The 21,722-nt window shown below is 53.8% G+C and overlaps 1 protein-coding gene across 2 annotated transcripts in view; it reads left to right on the forward strand.

Moving 5' to 3' along the window:
- klhdc3 (kelch domain containing 3) overlaps positions 1-2,034 on the forward strand; it is a 117,453-nt gene extending 115,419 nt beyond the window's left edge. For both annotated transcript variants that reach the window (XM_041187255.1, XM_041187256.1), the window contains one exon: positions 743-2,034. In XM_041187255.1, coding sequence (XP_041043189.1) covers positions 743-809 — 67 coding nt within the window. In that variant the 3' untranslated portion in view covers positions 810-2,034. The remainder of the gene's footprint in view (positions 1-742) is intronic.
- Positions 2,035-21,722: the final 19,688 nt, after the last annotated feature.

A 21,722-nucleotide genomic window follows, 5' to 3' on the forward strand; every position in this document is an offset into this window, starting at 1 on the left:
TCTCTCCACCCCCCCCCCACTCTCTCTCCACCCCCCCACTCTCTCTCCACCACCCCCCCCACTCTCTCTCCACCACCCCCCCCCACTCTCTCTCCACCACCCCCCCCACTCTCTCTCCACCACCCCCCCCACTCTCTCTCCACCACCCCCCCCACTCTCTCTCCACCACCCCCCCCACTCTCTCTCCACCACCCCCCCCACTCTCTCTCCACCACCCCCCCCACTCTCTCTCCACCACCCCCCCCCCACTCTCTCTCCACCACCCCCCCCACTCTCTCTCCACCCCCCCCCCACTCTCTCTCCACCACCCCCCCCCACTCTCTCTCCACCACCCCCCCCCACTCTCTCTCCACCACCCCCCCCCCCACTCTCTCTCCCCCCCTACTCTCTCTCTCATGCTCTCAGTAATTGGAATGTTTTAATTCTCAAACAAAACTTTGATTAGCAGCTAATTACAACCTTTCTCTTTGAGTTTGAAATGTGATAGTTTGTTAGAACTAGCCATTGAGTTCTGTTGGAGATGTTATCTTGGAATTCAGAAATCCCGGTTACTGAGATAAAAGGTAGCAAATGAAAATGTTCTGAGCGATTTAATTTGAGAGTTACGAATGTTTCATCGGTGACAGCAGCAAGTTTCTATCTTTGGGATTTTGCCATTGTGAGTGTTTACATGTCGATTGTCAATTGTCCAAATTGTGAGCCAGATAAATTGAAATGATGTTTGCTTTCGATTTGTTAACAGGTGGGAGCTCACAGCTATGACAACAAACAGCAACATCAGTCGTCCAATCTTCTCCTCTCATGGTTAAACAGGTTCCTCTCTCTTTTCCTTTTGACTGGAAACAGCTCTCTGACACTTCCCCTTGGTGTGTGTGAGGGCTCAGGAGGAGGGACAGACTGTGCAAACTTCACCTTGACACCAAACACGATGGGAAAAACCGCCCAGCACCCTTCTCAAATCAGAATCTGTTTGGAAGTTTGCAGCCATGTTTATTTGCAGCGGCGATTGAGTGATCTTTCTGAAATATATTTTTTGATGTATCGGCAGGAGAAGGTGTTTTCTCACTGCCTCGTGTTGCGGGTGTTTGAACACAGAACTTGCATTTGGATGCTTTTACCAGAAGGTGCTCTGACGAATATACCTCATGCTAGCTGTTCGCTGCTTTCCCAGAGACTCCCTGTGCTGAGGAAAGAGCTGTGCCTTTTGTTACAAAGGAACAGCCACGACCTTGGTCCTGGTGCCAGGGGAAGCATCAAAACTAAAAATGGAAGACATGCAACTGCTTCGAGAGGGGACACCCTCAAATTCCCCCTCCGCCTACCCCTCCAGGTTTACCTGCGTTTGAGTCACTGACCTGAAGGCTTCAATACAAACGGGATGCAGGGATGGTGACCGGGCCCCGTCACCAAGCTGCAGTTTGCTGTTTGGCCTTCATGGGGGGGTTATCCTGAGGCAGGAAATTACCAGGTTGGAAGCCTGCGCACGGCCAGCATGCCTTGGGGAGGTCACACGTGAACTGCCGGCAAGGGTTAATGTCTGAGAGACCCCTGTATGAGACCTCCCCACCCTCGGAGTGATGCAGGGGGCGAGAGGGCCGTTAGAACCTCCTCAGTAGCTGATGTATCGATGTACGAGATGCTGTGACGGACCCACATAGCTCTCTCCGACTTCACCTATTCCTTCATTCCCCTGCTGTAGTGCAGGGTGCTGTATTGTTTTTCTCCCTCCTCCTGGAGGGGACAGTATCACATCTGTCCCACAGTTTTGGGAATGCGAATGATGGGGTCTGCCCTGGAGTGGCAAACCCAAAACACAGTATTGGCCAGTGACTTCACAGCCAAGTACAGTGCAGTGCTGCCTGAGTGTTTACTGCTAAGTAGCAGGAGCCCCGGTTACTTTACCCTGTCTGTAACCCAGGGATCGGGAGCAGGAACCCTGGTTACTTTACCCTCTAACCCAGGGATCGGGAGCAGGAACCCTGGTTAGTTTACTCTCTCTCTAACCCAGGGATCGGGAGCAGGAACCCTGGTTAGTTTACCCTCTCTCTAACCCAGAGATCGGGAGCAGGAACCCTGGTTAGTTTACCCTCTAACCCAGAGATCGGGAGCAGGAACCCTGGTTAGTTTACCCTCTAACCCAGACATCGGGAGCAGGAACCCTGGTTAGTTTACCCTCTCTCTAACCCAGGGATCGGGAGCAGGAACCCTGGTTAGTTTACCCTCTCTCTAACCCAGGGATCGGGAGCAGGAACCCTGGTTACTTTACCCTCTAACCCAGACATCGGGAGCAGGAACCCTGGTTAGTTTACCCTCTCTCTAACCCAGGGATCGGGTGCAGGAACCCTGGTTAGTTTACCCTCTCTCTAACCCTGGGATCGGGAGCAGGAACCCTGGTTAGTTTACCCTCTAACCCAGGGATCGGGATCAGGAACCCTGGTTAGTTTACCCTTTCTCTAACCCTGTGATCGGGAGCTGGAACCCTGGTTAGTTTACCCTCTAACCCAGGGATCGGGTGCAGGAACCCTGGTTAGTTTACCCTTTCTCTAACCCAGACATCGGGAGCAGGAACCCTGGTTAGTTTTCCCTCTCTGTAACCCAGACATCGGGAGCAGGAACCCTGGTTAGTTTACCCTCTAACCCAGACATCGGGAGCAGGAACCCTGGTTAGTTTACCCTCTCTCTAACCCAGGGATCGGGAGCAGGAACCCTGGTTAGTTTACCCTTTCTCTAACCCTGGGACTGGGAGCAGGAACCCTGGTTAGTTTACCCTCTAACCCAGACATCGGGAGCAGGAACCCTGGTTAGTTTACCCTGTCTCTAACCCAGGGATCGGGAGCAGGAACCCTGGTTAGTTTACCCTTTCTCTAACCCAGACATCGGGAGCAGGAACCCTGGTTAGTTTACCCTTTCTCTAACCCAGGGATCGGGAGCAGGAACCCTGGTTAGTTTACCCTCTAACCCAGGGATCGGGAACAGGAACCCTGGTTAGTTTACCCTTTCTCTAACCCAGACATCGGGAGCAGGAACCCTGGTTAGTTTACCCTCTCTCTAACCCAGGGATCGGGAGCAGGAACCCTGGTTAGTTTACCCTCTAACCCAGGGATCGGGAGCAGGAACCCTGGTTAGTTTACCCTTTCTCTAACCCTGGGACTGGGAGCAGGAACCCTGGTTAGTTTACCCTCTCTCTAACCCAGACATCGGGAGCAGGAACCCTGGTTAGTTTACCCTTTCTCTAACCCAGACATCGGGAGCAGGAACCCTGGTTAGTTTACCCTCTCTCTAACCCAGACATCGGGAGCAGGAACCCTGGTTAGTTTACCCTCTCTCTAACCCTGGGATCGGGAGCAGGAACCCTGGTTAGTTTACCCTCTCTCTAACCCAGACATCGGGAGCAGGAACCCTGGTTAGTTTACCCTTTCTCTAACCCAGGGATCGGGAGCAGGAACCCTGGTTAGTTTACCCTTTCTCTAACCCAGGGATCGGGAGCAGGAACCCTGGTTAGTTTACCCTTTCTCTAACCCAGACATCGGGAGCAGGAACCCTGGTTAGTTTACCCTCTCTCTAACCCAGGGATCGGGAGCAGGAACCCTGGTTAGTTTACCCTTTCTCTAACCCTGGGACTGGGAGCAGGAACCCTGGTTAGTTTACCCTCTAACCCAGACATCGGGAGCAGGAACCCTGGTTAGTTTACCCTTTCTCTAACCCAGGGATCGGGAGCAGGAACCCTGGTTAGTTTACCCTTTCTCTAACCCAGACATCGGGAGCAGGAACCCTGGTTAGTTTACCCTCTAACCCAGGGATCGGGAACAGGAACCCTGGTTAGTTTACCCTTTCTCTAACCCAGACATCGGGAGCAGGAACCCTGGTTAGTTTTCCCTCTCTGTAACCCTGGGACTGGGTGCAGGAACCCTGGTTAGTTTACCCTCTCTCTAACCCAGGGATCGGGAGCAGGAACCCTGGTTAGTTTACCCTCTAACCCAGGGATCGGGAGCAGGAACCCTGGTTAGTTTACCCTCTCTCTAACCCAGACATCGGGAGCAGGAACCCTGGTTAGTTTACCCTTTCTCTAACCCAGACATCGGGAGCAGGAACCCTGGTTAGTTTACCCTCTCTCTAACCCAGACATCGGGAGCAGGAACCCTGGTTAGTTTACCCTCTAACCCAGGGATCGGGAGCAGGAACCCTGGTTAGTTTACCCTCTAACCCAGGGATCGGGAGCAGGAACCCTGGTTAGTTTACCCTTTCTCTAACCCAGGGATCGGGAGCAGGAACCCTGGTTAGTTTACCCTCTCTCTAACCCAGACATCGGGAGCAGGAACCCTGGTTAGTTTACCCTCTCTCTAACCCAGGGATCGGGAGCAGGAACCCTGGTTAGTTTACCCTTTCTCTAACCCAGACATCGGGAGCAGGAACCCTGGTTAGTTTACCCTCTCTCTAACCCAGGGATCGGGAGCAGGAACCCTGGTTAGTTTACCCTCTAACCCTGGGATCGGGATCAGGAACCCTGGTTAGTTTACCCTTTCTCTAACCCAGGGATCGGGAGCAGGAACCCTGGTTAGTTTACCCTCTCTCTAACCCAGGGATCGGGAGCAGGAACCCTGGTTAGTTTACCCTCTCTCTAACCCAGACATCGGGAGCAGGAACCCTGGTTAGTTTACCCTGTCTCTAACCCAGACATCGGGAGCAGGAACCCTGGTTAGTTTACCCTTTCTCTAACCCAGACATTGAGAGCAGGAACCCTGGTTAGTTTTCCCTTTCTCTAACCCAGACATTGAGAGCAGGAACCCTGGTTAGTTTACCCTTTCTCTGACCCAGACATCGGGAGCAGGAACCCTGGTTAGTTTACCCTTTCCCTAACCCGGGACCGGGAGCAGGAACCCTGGTTAGTTTACCCTTTCTCTAACCCAGGGATCGGGAGCAGGAACCCTGGTTAGTTTACCCTCTAACCCAGACATCGGGAGCAGGAACCCTGGTTAGTTTACCCTCTAACCCAGACATCGGGAGCAGGAACCCTGGTTAGTTTACCCTCTCTCTAACCCAGACATCGGGAGCAGGAACCCTGGTTAGTTTACCCTCTCTCTAACCCTGTGATTGGGGGCAGGAACCCTGGTTAGTTTACCCTCTAACCCAGACATCGGGAACAGGAACCCTGGTTAGTTTACCCTTTGTCTAACCCAGGGATCGGGTGCAGGAACCCTGGTTAGTTTACCCTCTCTCTAACCCAGACATCGGGAACAGGAACCCTGGTTAGTTTACCCTTTGACCCAGACATCGGGAGCAGGAACCCTGGTTAGTTTACCCTTTCTCTAACCCAGACATCGGGAGCAGGAACCCTGGTTAGTTTACCCTGTCTCTAACCCAGACATCGGGAGTAGGAACCCTGGTTAGTTTACCCTTTCTCTAACCCAGACATCGGGAGCAGGAACCCTGGTTAGTTTACCCTCTCTCTAACCCAGACATCGGGAGCAGGAACCCTGGTTAGTTTACCCTCTCTCTAACCCAGACATCGGAAGTAGGAGTCCTGGTTAGTTTACCCTTTCTCTAACCCAGACATCGGGAGCAGGAACCCTGGTTAGTTTACCCTCTCTCTAACCCAGGGACCGGGAGCAGGAACCCTGGTTAGTTTACCCTTTCTCTAACCCAGACATCGGGAGCTGGAACCCTGGTTAGTTTACCCTCTCTCTAACCCAGACATCGGGAGCAGGAACCCTGGTTAGTTTACCCTCTAACCCAGACATCGGGAGTAGGAGTCCTGGTTAGTTTACCCTTTCTCTAACCCAGACATCGGGAGCAGGAACCCTGGTTAGTTTACCCTTTCTCTAACCCAGACATCGGGAGCAGGAACCCTGGTTAGTTTACCCTCTCTCTAACCCAGAGATCGGGAGCAGGAACCCTGGTTAGTTTACCCTCTCTCTAACCCAGACATCGGGAGCAAGAACCCTGGTTAGTTTACCCTCTAACCCAGGGATCGGGAGCAGGAACCCTGGTTAGTTTACCCTCTAACCCAGGGATCGGGAGCAGGAACCCTGGTTAGTTTACCCTCTAACCCTGGGATCGGGAGCAGGAACCCTGGTTAGTTTACCCTCTCTCTAACCCTGTGATTGGGGGCAGGAACCCTGGTTAGTTTACCCTTTCTCTAACCCAGGGATCGGGAGCAGGAACCCTGGTTAGTTTACCCTTTCTCTAACCCAGACATCGGGAGCAGGAACCCTGGTTAGTTTACCCTCTCTCTAACCCAGACATCGGGAGCAGGAACCCTGGTTAGTTTACCCTCTCTCTAACCCAGGGATCGGGAGCAGGAACCCTGGTTAGTTTACCCTTTCTCTAACCCAGACATCGGGAGCAGGAACCCTGGTTAGTTTACCCTTTCTCTAACCCAGGGATCGGGAACAGGAACCCTGGTTAGTTTACCCTCTCTCTAACCCAGACATCGGGAGCAGGAACCCTGGTTAGTTTACCCTCTAACCCAGACATCGGGAGCAGGAACCCTGGTTAGTTTACCCTCTAACCCAGACATCGGGAGCAGGAACCCTGGTTAGTTTACCCTCTAACCCAGACATCGGGAGCAGGAACCCTGGTTAGTTTACCCTCTCTCTAACCCAGACATCGGGAGCAGGAACCCTGGTAGTTTACCCTCTAACCCAGGGATCGGGAGCAGGAACCCTGGTTAGTTTACCCTTTCTCTAACCCAGGGATCGGGAGCAGGAACCCTGGTTAGTTTACCCTCTCTCTAACCCAGACATCGGGAGCAGGAACCCTGGTTAGTTTACCCTCTCTCTAACCCAGGGATCGGGAGCAGGAACCCTGGTTAGTTTACCCTTTCTCTAACCCAGACATCGGGAGCAGGAACCCTGGTTAGTTTACCCTTTCTCTAACCCAGGGACCGGGAGCAGGAACCCTGGTTAGTTTACCCTTTCTCTAACCCAGACATCGGGAGCAGGAACCCTGGTTAGTTTACCCTTTCTCTAACCCAGACATCGGGAGCAGGAACCCTGGTTAGTTTACCCTTTCTCTAACCCAGACATTGAGAGCAGGAACCCTGGTTAGTTTTCCCTTTCTCTAACCCAGACATTGAGAGCAGGAACCCTGGTTAGTTTACCCTTTCTCTGACCCAGACATCGGGAGCAGGAACCCTGGTTAGTTTACCCTCTCTCTAACCCTGTGATTGGAGGCAGGAACCCTGGTTAGTTTACCCTCTAACCCAGACATCGGGAACAGGAACCCTGGTTAGTTTACCCTTTGTCTAACCCAGGGATCGGGTGCAGGAACCCTGGTTAGTTTACCCTCTCTCTAACCCAGACATCGGGAACAGGAACCCTGGTTAGTTTACCCTTTGTCTGACCCAGACATCGGGAGCAGGAACCCTGGTTAGTTTACCCTTTCTCTAACCCAGACATCGGGAGCAGGAACCCTGGTTAGTTTACCCTCTCTCTAACCCAGACATCGGGAGCAGGAACCCTGGTTAGTTTACCCTTTCTCTAACCCAGACATCGGGAGCAGGAACCCTGGTTAGTTTACCCTCTCTCTAACCCAGAGATCGGGAGCAGGAACCCTGGTTAGTTTACCCTCTCTCTAACCCAGACATCGGGAGCAGGAACCCTGGTTAGTTTACCCTTTCTCTAACCCAGACATCGGGAGCAGGAACCCTGGTTAGTTTACCCTTTCTCTAACCCAGACATCGGGAGCAGGAACCCTGGTTAGTTTACCCTCTGTCTAACCCAGACATCGGGAGCAGGAACCCTGGTTAGTTTACCCTTTCTCTAACCCAGACATTGAGAGCAGGAACCCTGGTTAGTTTTCCCTTTCTCTAACCCAGACATTGAGAGCAGGAACCCTGGTTAGTTTACCCTTTCTCTGACCCAGGGATCGGGATCAGGAACCCTGGTTAGTTTACCCTTTCCCTAACCCGGGACCGGGAGCAGGAACCCTGGTTAGTTTACCCTTTCTCTAACCCAGACATCGGGAGCAGGAACCCTGGTTAGTTTACCCTTTCTCTAACCCAGACATCGGGAGCAGGAACCCTGGTTAGTTTACCCTTTCTCTAACCCAGGGATCGGGAGCAGGAACCCTGGTTAGTTTACCCTCTCTCTAACCCAGACATCGGGAGCAAGAACCCTGGTTAGTTTACCCTCTAACCCAGACATCGGGAGCAGGAACCCTGGTTAGTTTACCCTCTAACCCTGGGATCGGGAGCAGGAACCCTGGTTAGTTTACCCTCTCTCTAACCCTGTGATTGGGGGCAGGAACCCTGGTTAGTTTACCCTCTCTCTAACCCAGGGATCGGGAGCAGGAACCCTGGTTAGTTTACCCTCTAACCCTGGGATCGGGAGCAGGAACCCTGGTTAGTTTACCCTCTCTCTAACCCTGTGATTGGGGGCAGGAACCCTGGTTAGTTTACCCTCTCTCTAACCCAGGGATCGGGAGCAGGAACCCTGGTTAGTTTACCCTCTCTCTAACCCAGACATCGGGAGCAGGAACCCTGGTTAGTTTACCCTCTAACCCAGACATCGGGAGCAGGAACCCTGGTTAGTTTACCCTCTCTCTAACCCAGGGATCGGGAGCAGGAACCCTGGTTAGTTTACCCTCTCTCTAACCCAGGGACCGGGAGCAGGAACCCTGGTTAGTTTACCCTTTCTCTAACCCAGGGATCGGGAGCAGGAACCCTGGTTAGTTTACCCTCTAACCCAGACATCGGGAGCAGGAACCCTGGTTAGTTTACCCTCTCTCTAACCCAGACATCGGGAGCAGGAACCCTGGTTAGTTTACCCTCTAACCCAGACATCGGGAGCAGGAACCCTGGTTAGTTTACCCTTTCTCTAACCCAGACATCGGGAGCAGGAACCCTGGTTAGTTTACCCTTTCTCTAACCCAGGGATCGGGAGCAGGAACCCTGGTTAGTTTACCCTTTCTCTAACCCAGACATCGGGAGCAGGAACCCTGGTTAGTTTACCCTCTAACCCTGGGATCGGGAGCAGGAACCCTGGTTAGTTTACCCTCTCTCTAACCCAGGGATCGGGAGCAGGAACCCTGGTTAGTTTACCCTCTAACCCAGACATCGGGAGCAGGAACCCTGGTTAGTTTACCCTCTAACCCAGGGATCGGGAGCAGGAACCCTGGTTAGTTTACCCTCTAACCCAGACATCGGGAGCAGGAACCCTGGTTAGTTTACCCTCTAACCCAGACATCGGGAGCAGGAACCCTGGTTAGTTTACCCTCTAACCCAGACATCGGGAGCAGGAACCCTGGTTAGTTTACCCTCTAACCCAGACATCGGGAGCAGGAACCCTGGTTAGTTTACCCTTTCTCTAACCCAGACATCGGGAGCAGGAACCCTGGTTAGTTTACCCTTTCTCTAACCCAGACATTGAGAGCAGGAACCCTGGTTAGTTTACCCTTTCTCTAACCCAGGGATCGGGAGCAGGAACCCTGGTTAGTTTACCCTTTCTCTAACCCAGACATCGGGAGCAGGAACCCTGGTTAGTTTACCCTCTCTCTAACCCAGGGATCGGGAGCAGGAACCCTGGTTAGTTTACCCTCTAACCCAGACATCGGGAGCAGGAACCCTGGTTAGTTTACCCTTTCTCTAACCCAGACATCGGGAACAGGAACCCTGGTTAGTTTACCCTCTAACCCAGACATCGGGAGCAAGAACCCTGGTTAGTTTACCCTTTCTCTAACCCAGACATCGGGAGCAGGAACCCTGGTTAGTTTACCCTCTCTCTAACCCTGTGATTGGGGGCAGGAACCCTGGTTAGTTTACCCTTTCTCTAACCCTGTGATCGGGAACAGGAACCCTGGTTAGTTTACCCTTTCTCTAACCCAGGGATCGGGAACAGGAACCCTGGTTAGTTTACCCTCTCTCTAACCCAGACATCGGGAGCAGGAACCCTGGTTAGTTTACCCTCTCTCTAACCCAGAGATCGGGAGCAGGAACCCTGGTTAGTTTACCCTCTAACCCAGGGACCGGGAGCAGGAACCCTGGTTAGTTTACCCTCTAACCCAGACATCGGGAGCAGGAACCCTGGTTAGTTTACCCTCTCTCTAACCCAGACATCGGGAGCAGGAACCCTGGTTAGTTTACCCTCTCTCTAACCCAGAGATCGGGAGCAAGAACCCTGGTTAGTTTACCCTCTCTCTAACCCAGAGATCGGGAGCAGGAACCCTGGTTAGTTTACCCTCTCTCTAACCCAGGGATCGGGAGCAGGAACCCTGGTTAGTTTACCCTCTCTCTAACCCTGTGATTGGGGGCAGGAACCCTGGTTAGTTTACCCTCCATCCCTGGGATCGGGAGCAGGAACCCTGGTTAGTTTACCCTCTCTCTAACCCTGTGATTGGGGGCAGGAACCCTGGTTAGTTTACCCTCTCTCTAACCCAGGGATCGGGAGCAAGAACCCTGGTTAGTTTACCCTCTAACCCAGAGATCGGGAGCAGGAACCCTGGTTAGTTTACCCTCTCTCTAACCCAGAGATCGGGAGCAGGAACCCTGGTTAGTTTACCCTCTCTCTAACCCAGAGATCGGGAGCAGGAACCCTGGTTAGTTTACCCTCTCTCTAACCCAGAGATCGGGAGCAGGAACCCTGGTTAGTTTACCCTCTCTCTAACCCAGAGATCGGGAGCAGGAACCCTGGTTAGTTTACCCTCTCTCTAACCCAGAGATCGGGAGCAAGAACCCTGGTTAGTTTACCCTCTAACCCTGGGATCGGGAGCAGGAACCCTGGTTAGTTTACCCTTCCTCTAACCCAGGGATCGGGAGCAGGAACCCTGGTTAGTTTACCCTCTCTCTAACCCAGAGATCGGGAGCAGGAACCCTGGTTAGTTTACCCTCTAACCCAGGGACCGGGAGCAGGAACCCTGGTTAGTTTACCCTCTAACCCAGACATCGGGAGCAGGAACCCTGGTTAGTTTACCCTCTCTCTAACCCAGACATCGGGAGCAGGAACCCTGGTTAGTTTACCCTCTCTCTAACCCAGAGATCGGGAGCAAGAACCCTGGTTAGTTTACCCTCTCTCTAACCCAGAGATCGGGAGCAGGAACCCTGGTTAGTTTACCCTCTCTCTAACCCAGAGATCGGGAGCAAGAACCCTGGTTAGTTTACCCTCTCTCTAACCCAGAGATCGGGAGCAGGAACCCTGGTTAGTTTACCCTCTCTCTAACCCAGGGATCGGGAGCAGGAACCCTGGTTAGTTTACCCTCTCTCTAACCCTGTGATTGGGGGCAGGAACCCTGGTTAGTTTACCCTCCATCCCTGGGATCGGGAGCAGGAACCCTGGTTAGTTTACCCTCTCTCTAACCCTGTGATTGGGGGCAGGAACCCTGGTTAGTTTACCCTCTCTCTAACCCAGGGATCGGGAGCAAGAACCCTGGTTAGTTTACCCTCTAACCCAGAGATCGGGAGCAGGAACCCTGGTTAGTTTACCCTCTCTCTAACCCAGAGATCGGGAGCAGGAACCCTGGTTAGTTTACCCTCTCTCTAACCCAGAGATCGGGAGCAGGAACCCTGGTTAGTTTACCCTCTCTCTAACCCAGAGATCGGGAGCAGGAACCCTGGTTAGTTTACCCTCTCTCTAACCCAGAGATCGGGAGCAGGAACCCTGGTTAGTTTACCCTCTCTCTAACCCAGAGATCGGGAGCAAGAACCCTGGTTAGTTTACCCTTTCTCTAACCCAGAGATCGGGAGCAGGAACCCTGGTTAGTTTACCCTCTCTCTAACCCAGGGATCGGGAGCAGGAACCCTGGTTAGTTTACCCTTTCTCTAACCCAGAGATCGGGAGCAGGAACCCTGGTTAGTTTACCCTCTAACCCAGACATCGGGAGCAGGAACCCTGGTTAGTTTACCCTCTAACCCAGGGACCGGGAGCAGGAACCCTGGTTAGTTTACCCTCTCTCTAACCCAGAGATCGGGAGCAAGAACCCTGGTTAGTTTACCCTTTCTCTAACCCAGAGATCGGGAGCAGGAACCCTGGTTAGTTTACCCTCTAACCCAGACATCGGGAGCAGGAACCCTGGTTAGTTTACCCTCTAACCCAGGGACCGGGAGCAGGAACCCTGGTTAGTTTACCCTCTCTCTAACCCAGAGATCGGGAGCAGGAACCCTGGTTAGTTTACCCTCTAACCCAGGGACCGGGAGCAGGAACCCTGGTTAGTTTACCCTCTCTCTAACCCAGGGATCGGGAGCAAGAACCCTGGTTAGTTTACCCTCTAACCCAGACATCGGGAACAGGAACCCTGGTTAGTTTACCCTCTCTCTAACCCTGTGATTGGGGGCAGGAACCCTGGTTAGTTTACCCTCTAACCCAGGGACCGGGAGCAGGAACCCTGGTTAGTTTACCCTCTCTCTAACCCAGAGATCGGGAGCAGGAACCCTGGTTAGTTTACTGTTGCGTTCCTCTTCTGTAACCTGGGTCTTCAGATTGACCATGGTGTTCCAGAGGCTTGACTAGGAACCGTAGTGACTGATTATGTTACTGTTGAGGGTGAAGCTCCGAGAGAAGGTTTATCACAGGTTGGTAATGATGTGAACGCAGTGGGTTTCCGGAGTTTGTTTATCTCTGAAATACAATGATTAATTTTTTTTCCTTGTCCCTGAATAGCCTCTCCTCATGTCCCATCTCTCCTGCCCACACTTTATATTCATTCCCGCGATGTGGGCTTCGCTGGCTAGACCAGTATTTATTACCCATCCCTAGTTGCCCCTTGAGAAGGTGGTGGTGAGCTGTCTTCTTGACCCGCTGCAGCCCGTGTGGTGTAGGTACACCCACCGTGCTGTTAGGGAGGGAGTTCCAGGATTCTGACCCAGCGACAGTGAAGGGACGGTGATATATTTCCAAGTCAGGGTGGTGAGTGATTCGGAGGGGAAGTCGCAGGTGGTGATGTTCCCATCTATCTATCCCTAATGAAGATCAATGTCTCACAGGTCTCCTGTACCCTGGTTTAATCTGCCTATCTCCCCCCCCCCCCCCACCAACCAACTACCCCAATACCACTATCCCCTCCTCAGTACACAGTGTCTGAGCCCAGCTGAGCTTGGCTGCCCCTCAATCTTTGAATTCTGGTATGAGAAGCAGTTATGTCTAGGTCACACCCACTCAGCATGTACCCCAGGGGGAGCCACACTGAGATGTACTCCGGGGGGTGGGAGGGGGTGGTGGGTGGGGGGGTGATGCTGTTCTGGGGATCTCGGCATTACTCCGTCCAGTTCACTACCAGAGGAACAGAGCTCAGAGGAGAGGGTCCCTGGCAGGTTACTGAATCCATCTCTCAAATTCCATGCGCCTGAAAGGCCATTCTCCAGGAAGTGGTGCGTTCACTCGAGGCTAATTCCTGGAATGAGACTTCCAAGGCATCATCCAGTGTGGTGTCAGGGTGACATTCCCCCCCCCCCCCACCCTATAAACTCGCAACACCCGGTCTACAACTCCAGCAACTTGGAAGTCATTTTCTTCTCTTTTTGTAAAAACAAATTTCTCACGGCACTTGTATAAAAAAAATATAAAGCTGGCATTTTATGACCTGGTCTGTCTTCTTTGTTTTGTGTTCCATGTGTAGTTCTGGTGGTAGGTAATCCAGTTCTTTCACCTCGTTTGGGGTTAAATATTGGGTCTGCGGCTCTCTGGGACCATTCAGCCCCTCCAGCCTGTTCTGTAAGATTCAATCCAGTCTCTCAACTGGGGTAAATGTTCTGGACTCCTGGTCGGCCCGTGGGCAGATGGATCTCCTACCCGAGGAGCTCAGGCCTTTCACCTGGAGCAGGACCAGCCTCCTCTACTTGGGGGTCCATCTCTGCCCCGCTGAGGAATCCTGGCCGGCGAACTGGCAGGAACTGGAGACGAGGGTCACCGCTGGCCTGCAGCGCTGGACATTTCTGCTCCAAGTGCTGTCTTACTGAGATCGAGTCCTGGTCATAAACCAGCTGATCGCCGCCATGTTGTGGTATCGGCTGGTCACTTTGACCCCTCCCCCGGGCTTTGTCACAAGAATCCAGAGATTGTTAGTCGACTTCTTCTGGGACAAAAGATTGCACTGGGTCGCTGCCGAGGTTCTGAGTCTCCCGCTTAGGGAGGGTGGTCAGGCGCTAGTGTGCCTACGCACACAGGTGGCGACTTTCCGCCTTCAGACCCTGCAGCGATACCTCTACGTCGCGCCTCCTCCTAGATGGTGTGCCCTGATGACGTATTTCTTCCGTCAGGTGCACGGCCTGAATTATGACGTGCAGCTCCTGTTTACAGAACAGCTGGGCCTCGGTGGCTCCTTGCAGGCGTTGCCCGTCTTTTACCAGGACCTGATCAAAGTCTGGAACGTGGTCGCCTCGCGACGCAGCTCTCCCCCGTCAGGAGTAGCGGCTATCGTCAGAGAGCCGCTGCTCAGGAATCCGCCCCTCCGTCCCTTTCAGTGGTTGGCGGAGAGGAGGGCTGTGGCCGCAGGGGTGACCAGGATCGGGGACGTGCTGGGTGGCGGAGGACTGGGCTGGATGCTCCCGCAGGAGTTGGCGCGTCGCGCGTCTGTGAGTGTCCAGGTCGCAGCCGATGCCATCCAAGACCTGAGAACGGGCATGCTCGGACCCGACGTTATTTTGGGTCTTGAGCTGGCCCGGGTGCGCGGTGGTCTTCCGTCTGAGCATTCCCCTGTTCGGACATTGGCCCCAAGCCCCAAACCCTCCCTCGGGTGCTGGTGCCCCGCAATATGAGCCGCCTTGGGGACATGCCCTCTGTGCCTTTTGGCACGGCAAAGAGGGGCTTTTTGTACGGACTGCTGCTGCACACCTTCCATTTTCTCGCCCTTGTCCGCCGCCCGGACACGCCCTGGCGCGCCTTGTTGCCGTCCGGCGGCGGAGGCCCCCGATGGGAGGCCCTCTACGGAGGTGTCCTCCCCCTTTCTATCGGGGACCTGGGTTGGAGGGTGTTGCATGCAGCAGTCCCCTATAATAAGAGGATGCATAGGTTCACGGACTCTCACGACATGTGCCCTTTTTGCGGTCTTGTGGAGTCCGTGGACCATGTATACATAGGGTGTTGTAGGCTGCACTCCCTTTTTAGTTACTTGAAAAACCTTTTATTAATGTTTTGTTTGCACTTCAGCCCCACGCTCCTGATCTATGGGCACCCAGTGCGGAAGGGGGTCGGGAAGGAGGAGGACCTGCTCCTGGGCCTGGCCAAGTTGGCCATTAACAGGTCCAGGCAGCGGGCGATCGACGGGGGAGTCCCGCCCGATTGTTTGTCCCTCTTCTGCGGCTACGTTCGCTGCCGGATGTCCCTGGAGAGGGAGCACACGGTGTCTGCCGGCACTCTCGAGGCCTTCCGTGCTCGGTGGGCACCGCGGGGACTGGGGTGCTTTATTGACCCCTTTAATCACATTTTGGTTTAAAGTTTGTAAGTTTCCTTTAAACTTTGTCCTTAGTTTTACAGCTGACCTGAATTAGGGGCTGTGCTTGATTTGTCCTTCGTTTTGTTAATTTAGTTTAATTGTTTTAACTCACAAGAGTCACAAGTAAGGAGTGTGATGGAATACTCCCCACTTGCCTGGATGAGTGCAGCTCCCACAGCACTCATGAAGCTCGACACCATCCAGCACAAAGCAGCTGCTTGATTGGCACCCCATCCACAAACATTCACTCCCTCCACCACCGACACACAGTAGCAGCAGTGTGTACCATCTACAAGATGCACTGCAGGAATTCACCAAGGCTCCTTCAAGAGCATCTTCCAAATCCATGACCACTACCATCTAGAAGGACAAGGACAGCAGATAGATGGGGACATCACCACCTGGAAGTTCCCCTCCAAGTCACTCACCATCCTGACTTGGAAATATATCGCCGTTCCTTCACTGTCGCTGGGTCAAAATCCTGGAATCCCTCCCTGACAGCACTGTGGGTGTACCTACACCACATGGACTGCAGCGGCTCAAGAAGGCAGCTCGCCACCACCTTCTCAAGGGCAACTAGGGATGGGCAATAAAAATGCTGGCCCAGCCAGCGACACCCACATCCCATGAATGAATTAAAAAAAACTACTCTCCTATGTGGGACCAAACCTTGCTAAAATCCATTTAGACTGCATCAGATGTTCTACCCTCATCCATCCTCCTTGTTACCTCCCCAAAAAATTCTATCAAGTTGGTCAGATATGACTTTCCCTTAACAAATGCAAAGCTTTGGCCTTCTTTCTCCCTGAAGTGTGGGTTCCAGAGTTGGACAGTTTACTCGACACATGATGCCGTTTAGCGTGCTGTCACATCTACCCCACATCATGCTGCAAGGCCTGCTTTGAAGTGGGTAATATAAAAGCAGTCGACAATGGTTAATTAACCTCAATCCTTAAACCGGTTTTTCTTTATTCATTCATGGGATGTGGGCATCACTGGCTCAAGTCAACATTTTTAGTCCATCCCTAACTGACTTTGTTCACAGGCACTTTAAGAGTGAACCACGTTGGTGTGCGTCTGGAGTCACACGTAGGCCAGACCAGGTAAGGTCAGCAGATTTCCTTCCCTGAAGGGCATTAGTGACCCAGATGGGTTTTTACAACAATCAACAATGGGTTTCATAGACTCCAGATTTTTTTTTTCCATTGGATTTAAATTTCACCATCTGCCATTGGCCCAAGGTGAAAGATTCCCTTCCTTGTAGGAGCACTGGGGATCCAGTGGCTCAAGGCAGCAGATTCCCTTTCCTGTAGGGGCACTGGGGATCCAGTGGGGCATTGAAATTTGAGTTACCCTGGGTCTCTGGAGTACCAGCCTAGTGACAATACCAATATGCCATTGCCTCCCTCTGCTCCCGCTGGACTTGTACCTGGTCCAGGCTGCCATCTATCAGTCTCTGTAGATCGAATCATGGTCTTCCTTGCCCTGGGTTAATGCTGCCTTGGAACAAAACTTGGATTCCTCGCCAGGATTCTGTGGGGTGAACTGGGCCCGAGTTGAGCCGGGGTATTCACTTCAGTGAACTAAGAGCCAACATTTGGCAAACCATTCGCACACCCCTGTCTCCTCAAAGATGATTGGAACCAGCAGAAAATCATCAGCTCTCTCCACTTTATCTCCCTCCCTTTATAGACGAAATATATATTGGCCATGTCTCTGTTTGTGTGTCTCTCTCCTCTCCCTCCCTTCATGTGTGTGTGTGTTTCTCCCTGGTCTGTCCCTGTGCCTCTCCCCCTTCATTCCCAATAAAATATAAACCATCAGATTAATTCCGGGATTCATGCCTGGATGAGAATTGGAGCAGGAGTGAGTTTGGTTCCAGACATTTCACTGGAGATCTTGTTTGGGATTCCGGACTGGAGAAGCAGACAGATCTGACCAGTTTATAGCTGTGATCTGGAGTTTGTTTGATCCCAGTCCCAGGGGAGCCTGTATCACTCAGTCTCTCTCTCTCTCTCTCCCTCTCTCGGCTATTTTTAGACCCAATCTTTCTATAAAAAGCTCCAGATTGTGTGTGTGTGTGTGTGTTTTTTTTTTGTTAATTGCGTCACAGGGATTTTTTTTCCCTTTTCCCAACCCCCCGCCCACTCCTCAAACAACTCCGAGTAACTTCAGGTCCTTTTTTTCTATCAACAAAAGGGCCAGGGTTGAGTAAGGTGGTGGGGGAGGGTTGGGGGCGGGTTATAAAAAGTCAGGGAGACGGCTTAAGAGAGGCAGGTTCCGAGGGCTTCCTGGATGCAGAGGTAAGCAGTGGGTTCCACTGGACTTGGGAGAGAGGGATATAGGCTGCGGTAGCCGGATGAAGCAGTCAGTCCAGCGTTAGCCAACATTGCACACACACACACACACACACACACACAGGTAGGTACACAGGCACCTTCCAGACACAAACACGCACATCTGGATATGCACAGACGCAAGAGTTGGGGGAGCTGACCAGATCTCTGGAAATGGTCCTGAAATTATAATTCGGGATTGCTGAGAGACAGGACGCAGGTTTCAGGTGGTCCAAGGCTGGACGCTGTGCTGCCTTGAGCAACAGAACAGTGGTCAAGTCCAATTGTGAGTGCAGGGGGAAGAGTGTAAGCCACTCGGGTTAGAGGGCTCAATGTGTTAAGGGGGACGGTTGACAAGCCCGAACTTGCTTTTCCGATTTATTCCCGAGGGCAGGTCACCAGGCGGAGCTTCGGTTGCCAAACCCATCATCAGGTGGAGGGCTTTGCTGGCATGCTCCCGGGGCCGGGACTGCAAGGTTGAGCTGGGATTGGGGATGCAGGTGGTTCAAAGCTGCAGATTCCACCCCCACCCCACCCCCTGTAAAGGCACCGGGGATCCAGTGGGGCTTTGATATGGGAACCCGGGTAGCTGCCTGGTAACTTGAAATTCAAATTCTCAGATGGGGCCAGGCGAGATTTGAGCTCCCAGCCTGTGGATTATTAGTCCAGGCCTCAGGATGGTGAACATCACCGCACAGCCGGAATGGTAGTCACCGAGGGCAAGTTAAACGTCAGGACCAAGGTGAGGCATCAGGGAGACTTCATCATTCAAAGGGCGAAGGGAGGTGAGCAGTCAATAAGGTCAAGTGATGGTTCTGCGTTTCTGAAGAGAAAAGAGATGGGGAGGAGCTGGGATGGGGTGGGATTGGGGGGGGGCGGTGGGGAGCTGGTGGGGAGGTGGGATTTAGGGAATTTGGGGAGCTGGTGGGGAGGTGGGATGTGGGGATGTGGGGAGATGGTGGGTAAGTGGGATTTAGGGAATTTGGGGAGATTGTGGGGAGGTGGGATTTGGGGATGTGGGGAGATGGTGGGGAGGTGGGATTTGGGGATTTGGGGAGATGGTGGGGAGGTGGGATTTGGGGATGTGGGGAGATGGTGGGGAGGTGGGATTTGGGATGTGGGGAGATGGTGGGGAGGTGGGATTTGGGGATGTGGGGAGATGGTGGGGAGGTGGGATTTGGGGATGTGGGGAGATGGTGGGGAGGTGGGATTTGGGGATGTGGGGAGATGGTGGGGAGGTGGGATTTGGGGATGTGGGGAGATGGTGGGGAGGTGGGATTTGGGGATGTGGGGAGATTGTGGGGAGGTGGGATTTGGGGATGTGGGGAGATGGTGGGGAGGTGGGATGTGGGGATGTGGGGAGATGGTGGGTAAGTGGGATTTAGGGAATTTGGGGAGATTGTGGGGAGGTGGGATTTGGGGATGTGGGGAGATGGTGGGGAGGTGGGATTTGGGGATGTGGGGAGATGGTGGGGAGGTGGGATTTGGGGATGTGGGGAGATGGTGGGGAGGTGGGATTTGGGGATGTGGGGAGATGGTGGGGAGGTGGGATTTGGGGATGTGGGGAGATGGTGGGGAGGTGGGATTTGGGGATGTGGGGAGATGGTGGGGAGATGGGATTTGGGTATGTGGGGAGATGGTGGGGAGATGGGATTCGGGTATGTGGGGAGATGGTGGGTAGTTGGGGTTTGGGGATGTGGGGAGATGCTGAGTAAGTGGGAATTGGGGATGTGGGGAGATGGTGGGTAGGTGGGATTTGGGGATTTGGGGAGATGGTGGGGAGACGGGGTTTGGGGATGTGGGGAGATGGTGGGTAGGTGGGGTTTGGGGATTTGGGGAGATGCTGAGTAAGTGGGAATTGGGGATGTGGGGAGATGGTGGGTAGGTGGGATTTGGGTATGTGGGGAGATGGTGGGTAGGTGGGATTTGGGGATTTGGGGAGATGGTGGGGAGACGGGGTTTGGGGATGTGGGGAGATGGTGGGCAGGTGGGGTTTGGGGATTTGGGGAGATGCTGAGTAAGTGGGAATTGGGGATGTGGGGAGATGGTGGGTAGGTGGGGTTTGGGGAGATGGTGGGTAGGTGGGAATTGGGGATGTGGGGAGATGGTGGGTAGGTGGGGTTTGGGGAGATGGTGGGTAGGTGGGGTTTGGGGATGTGGGAAGATGTTGGGTAGGTGGGGATGTGGGGAGATGGTGGGGAGGTGGGGTTTGGGGAGATGGTGGGTAGGTGGGATTTGGGTATGTGGGGAGATGGTGGGTAGGTGGGGTTTGGGGAGATGGTGGGTAGGTTGGGTTTGGGGATGTGGGGAGATGGTGGGTAGGTGGGGTTTGGGGAGATGGTGGGTAGGTGGGGTTTGGGGATGTGGGGAGATGGTGGGTAGGTGGGGTTTGGGGAGATGGTGGGTAGGTGGGGTTTGGGGATGTGGGGAGATGTTGGGTAGGTGGGGATGTGGGGAGATGGTGGGTAGGTGGGATTTGGGGATGTGGGGAGATGGTGGGTAGGTGGGATTTGGGGAATATGGATAGATGGTGGGGAGGTGGGATTTGGGGATGTGGGGAGATGGTGGGTAAGTGGGGTTTGGGGATGTGGGGAGATGCTGAGTAAGTGGGAATTGGGGATGTGGGGAGATGGTGGGTAGGTGGGATTTGGGTATGTGGGGAGATGGTGGGTAGGTGGGGTTTGGGGAGATGGTGGGTAGGTTGGGTTTGGGGATGTGGGGAGATGGTGGGTAGGTGGGGTTTGGGGATGTGGGGAGATGGTGGGTAGGTGGGGTTTGGGGAGATGGTGGGTAGGTGGGGTTTGGGGATGTGGGGAGATGTTGGGTAGGTGGGGATGTGGGGAGATGGTGGGTAGGTGGGATTTGGGGATGTGGGGAGATGGTGGGTAGGTGGGATTTGGGGAATATGGGTAGATGGTGGGGAGGTGGGATTTGGGTATGTGGGGAGATGGTGGGTAGGTGGGGTTTGGGGATGTGGGGAGATGCTGAGTAAGTGGGAATTGGGGATGTGGGGAGATGGTGGGTAGGTGGGAATTGGGGATGTGGGGAGATGGTGGGTAGGTGGGGTTTGGGGAGATGGTGGGTAGGTTGGGTTTGGGGATGTGGGGAGATGGTGGGTAGGTGGGGTTTGGGGAGATGGTGGGTAGGTGGGGTTTGGGGATGTGGGGAGATGGTGGGTAGGTGGGGTTTGGGGAGATGGTGGGTAGGTGGGGTTTGGGGATGTGGGGAGATGTTGGGTAGGTGGGGATGTGGGGAGATGGTGGGTAGGTGGGATTTGGGGATGTGGGGAGATGGTGGGTAGGTGGGATTTGGGGAATATGGGTAGATGGTGGGGAGGTGGGATTTGGGTATGTGGGGGGATGGTGGGTAGGTGGGGTTTGGGGATGTGGGGAGATGCTGAGTAAGTGGGAATTGGGGATGTGGGGAGATGGTGGGTAGGTGGGAATTGGGGATGTGGGGAGATGGTGGGTAGGTGGGATTTGGGTATGTGGGGAGATGGTGGGTAGGTGGGGTTTGGGGAGATGGTGGGTAGGTGGGATTTGGGTATGTGGGGAGATGGTGGGTAGGTGGGGTTTGGGGAGATGGTGGGTAGGTTGGGTTTGGGGATGTGGGGAGATGGTGGGTAGGTGGGGTTTGGGGAGATGGTGGGTAGGTGGGGTTTGGGGATGTGGGGAGATGTTGGGTAGGTGGGGATGTGGGGAGATGGTGGGGAGGTGGGATTTGGGGATGTGGGGAGATGGTGGGGAGGTGGGATTTGGGGATGTGGGGAGATGGTGGGGAGGCGGGATTTGGGGATGTGGGGAGATGGTGGGGAGGTGGGATTTGGGGATGTGGGGAGATGGTGGGCAGGTGGGATTTGGGGATGTGGGGAGATGGTGGGGAGGCGGGGTTTGGGGATGTGGGGAGATGGGATTTGGGGATTTGGGGATGTGGGGAGATGGTGGGTAGGTGGGATGTGGGGAGGTGGGATTTGGGGATGTGGGGAGATGGTGGGGAGGTGGGATTTGGGGATGTGGGGAGATGGTG

Source organism: Carcharodon carcharias, chromosome 5 (genome assembly GCF_017639515.1).
Source record: "Carcharodon carcharias isolate sCarCar2 chromosome 5, sCarCar2.pri, whole genome shotgun sequence".
NCBI classification, from domain to species: Eukaryota; Metazoa; Chordata; class Chondrichthyes; order Lamniformes; family Lamnidae; genus Carcharodon; species Carcharodon carcharias.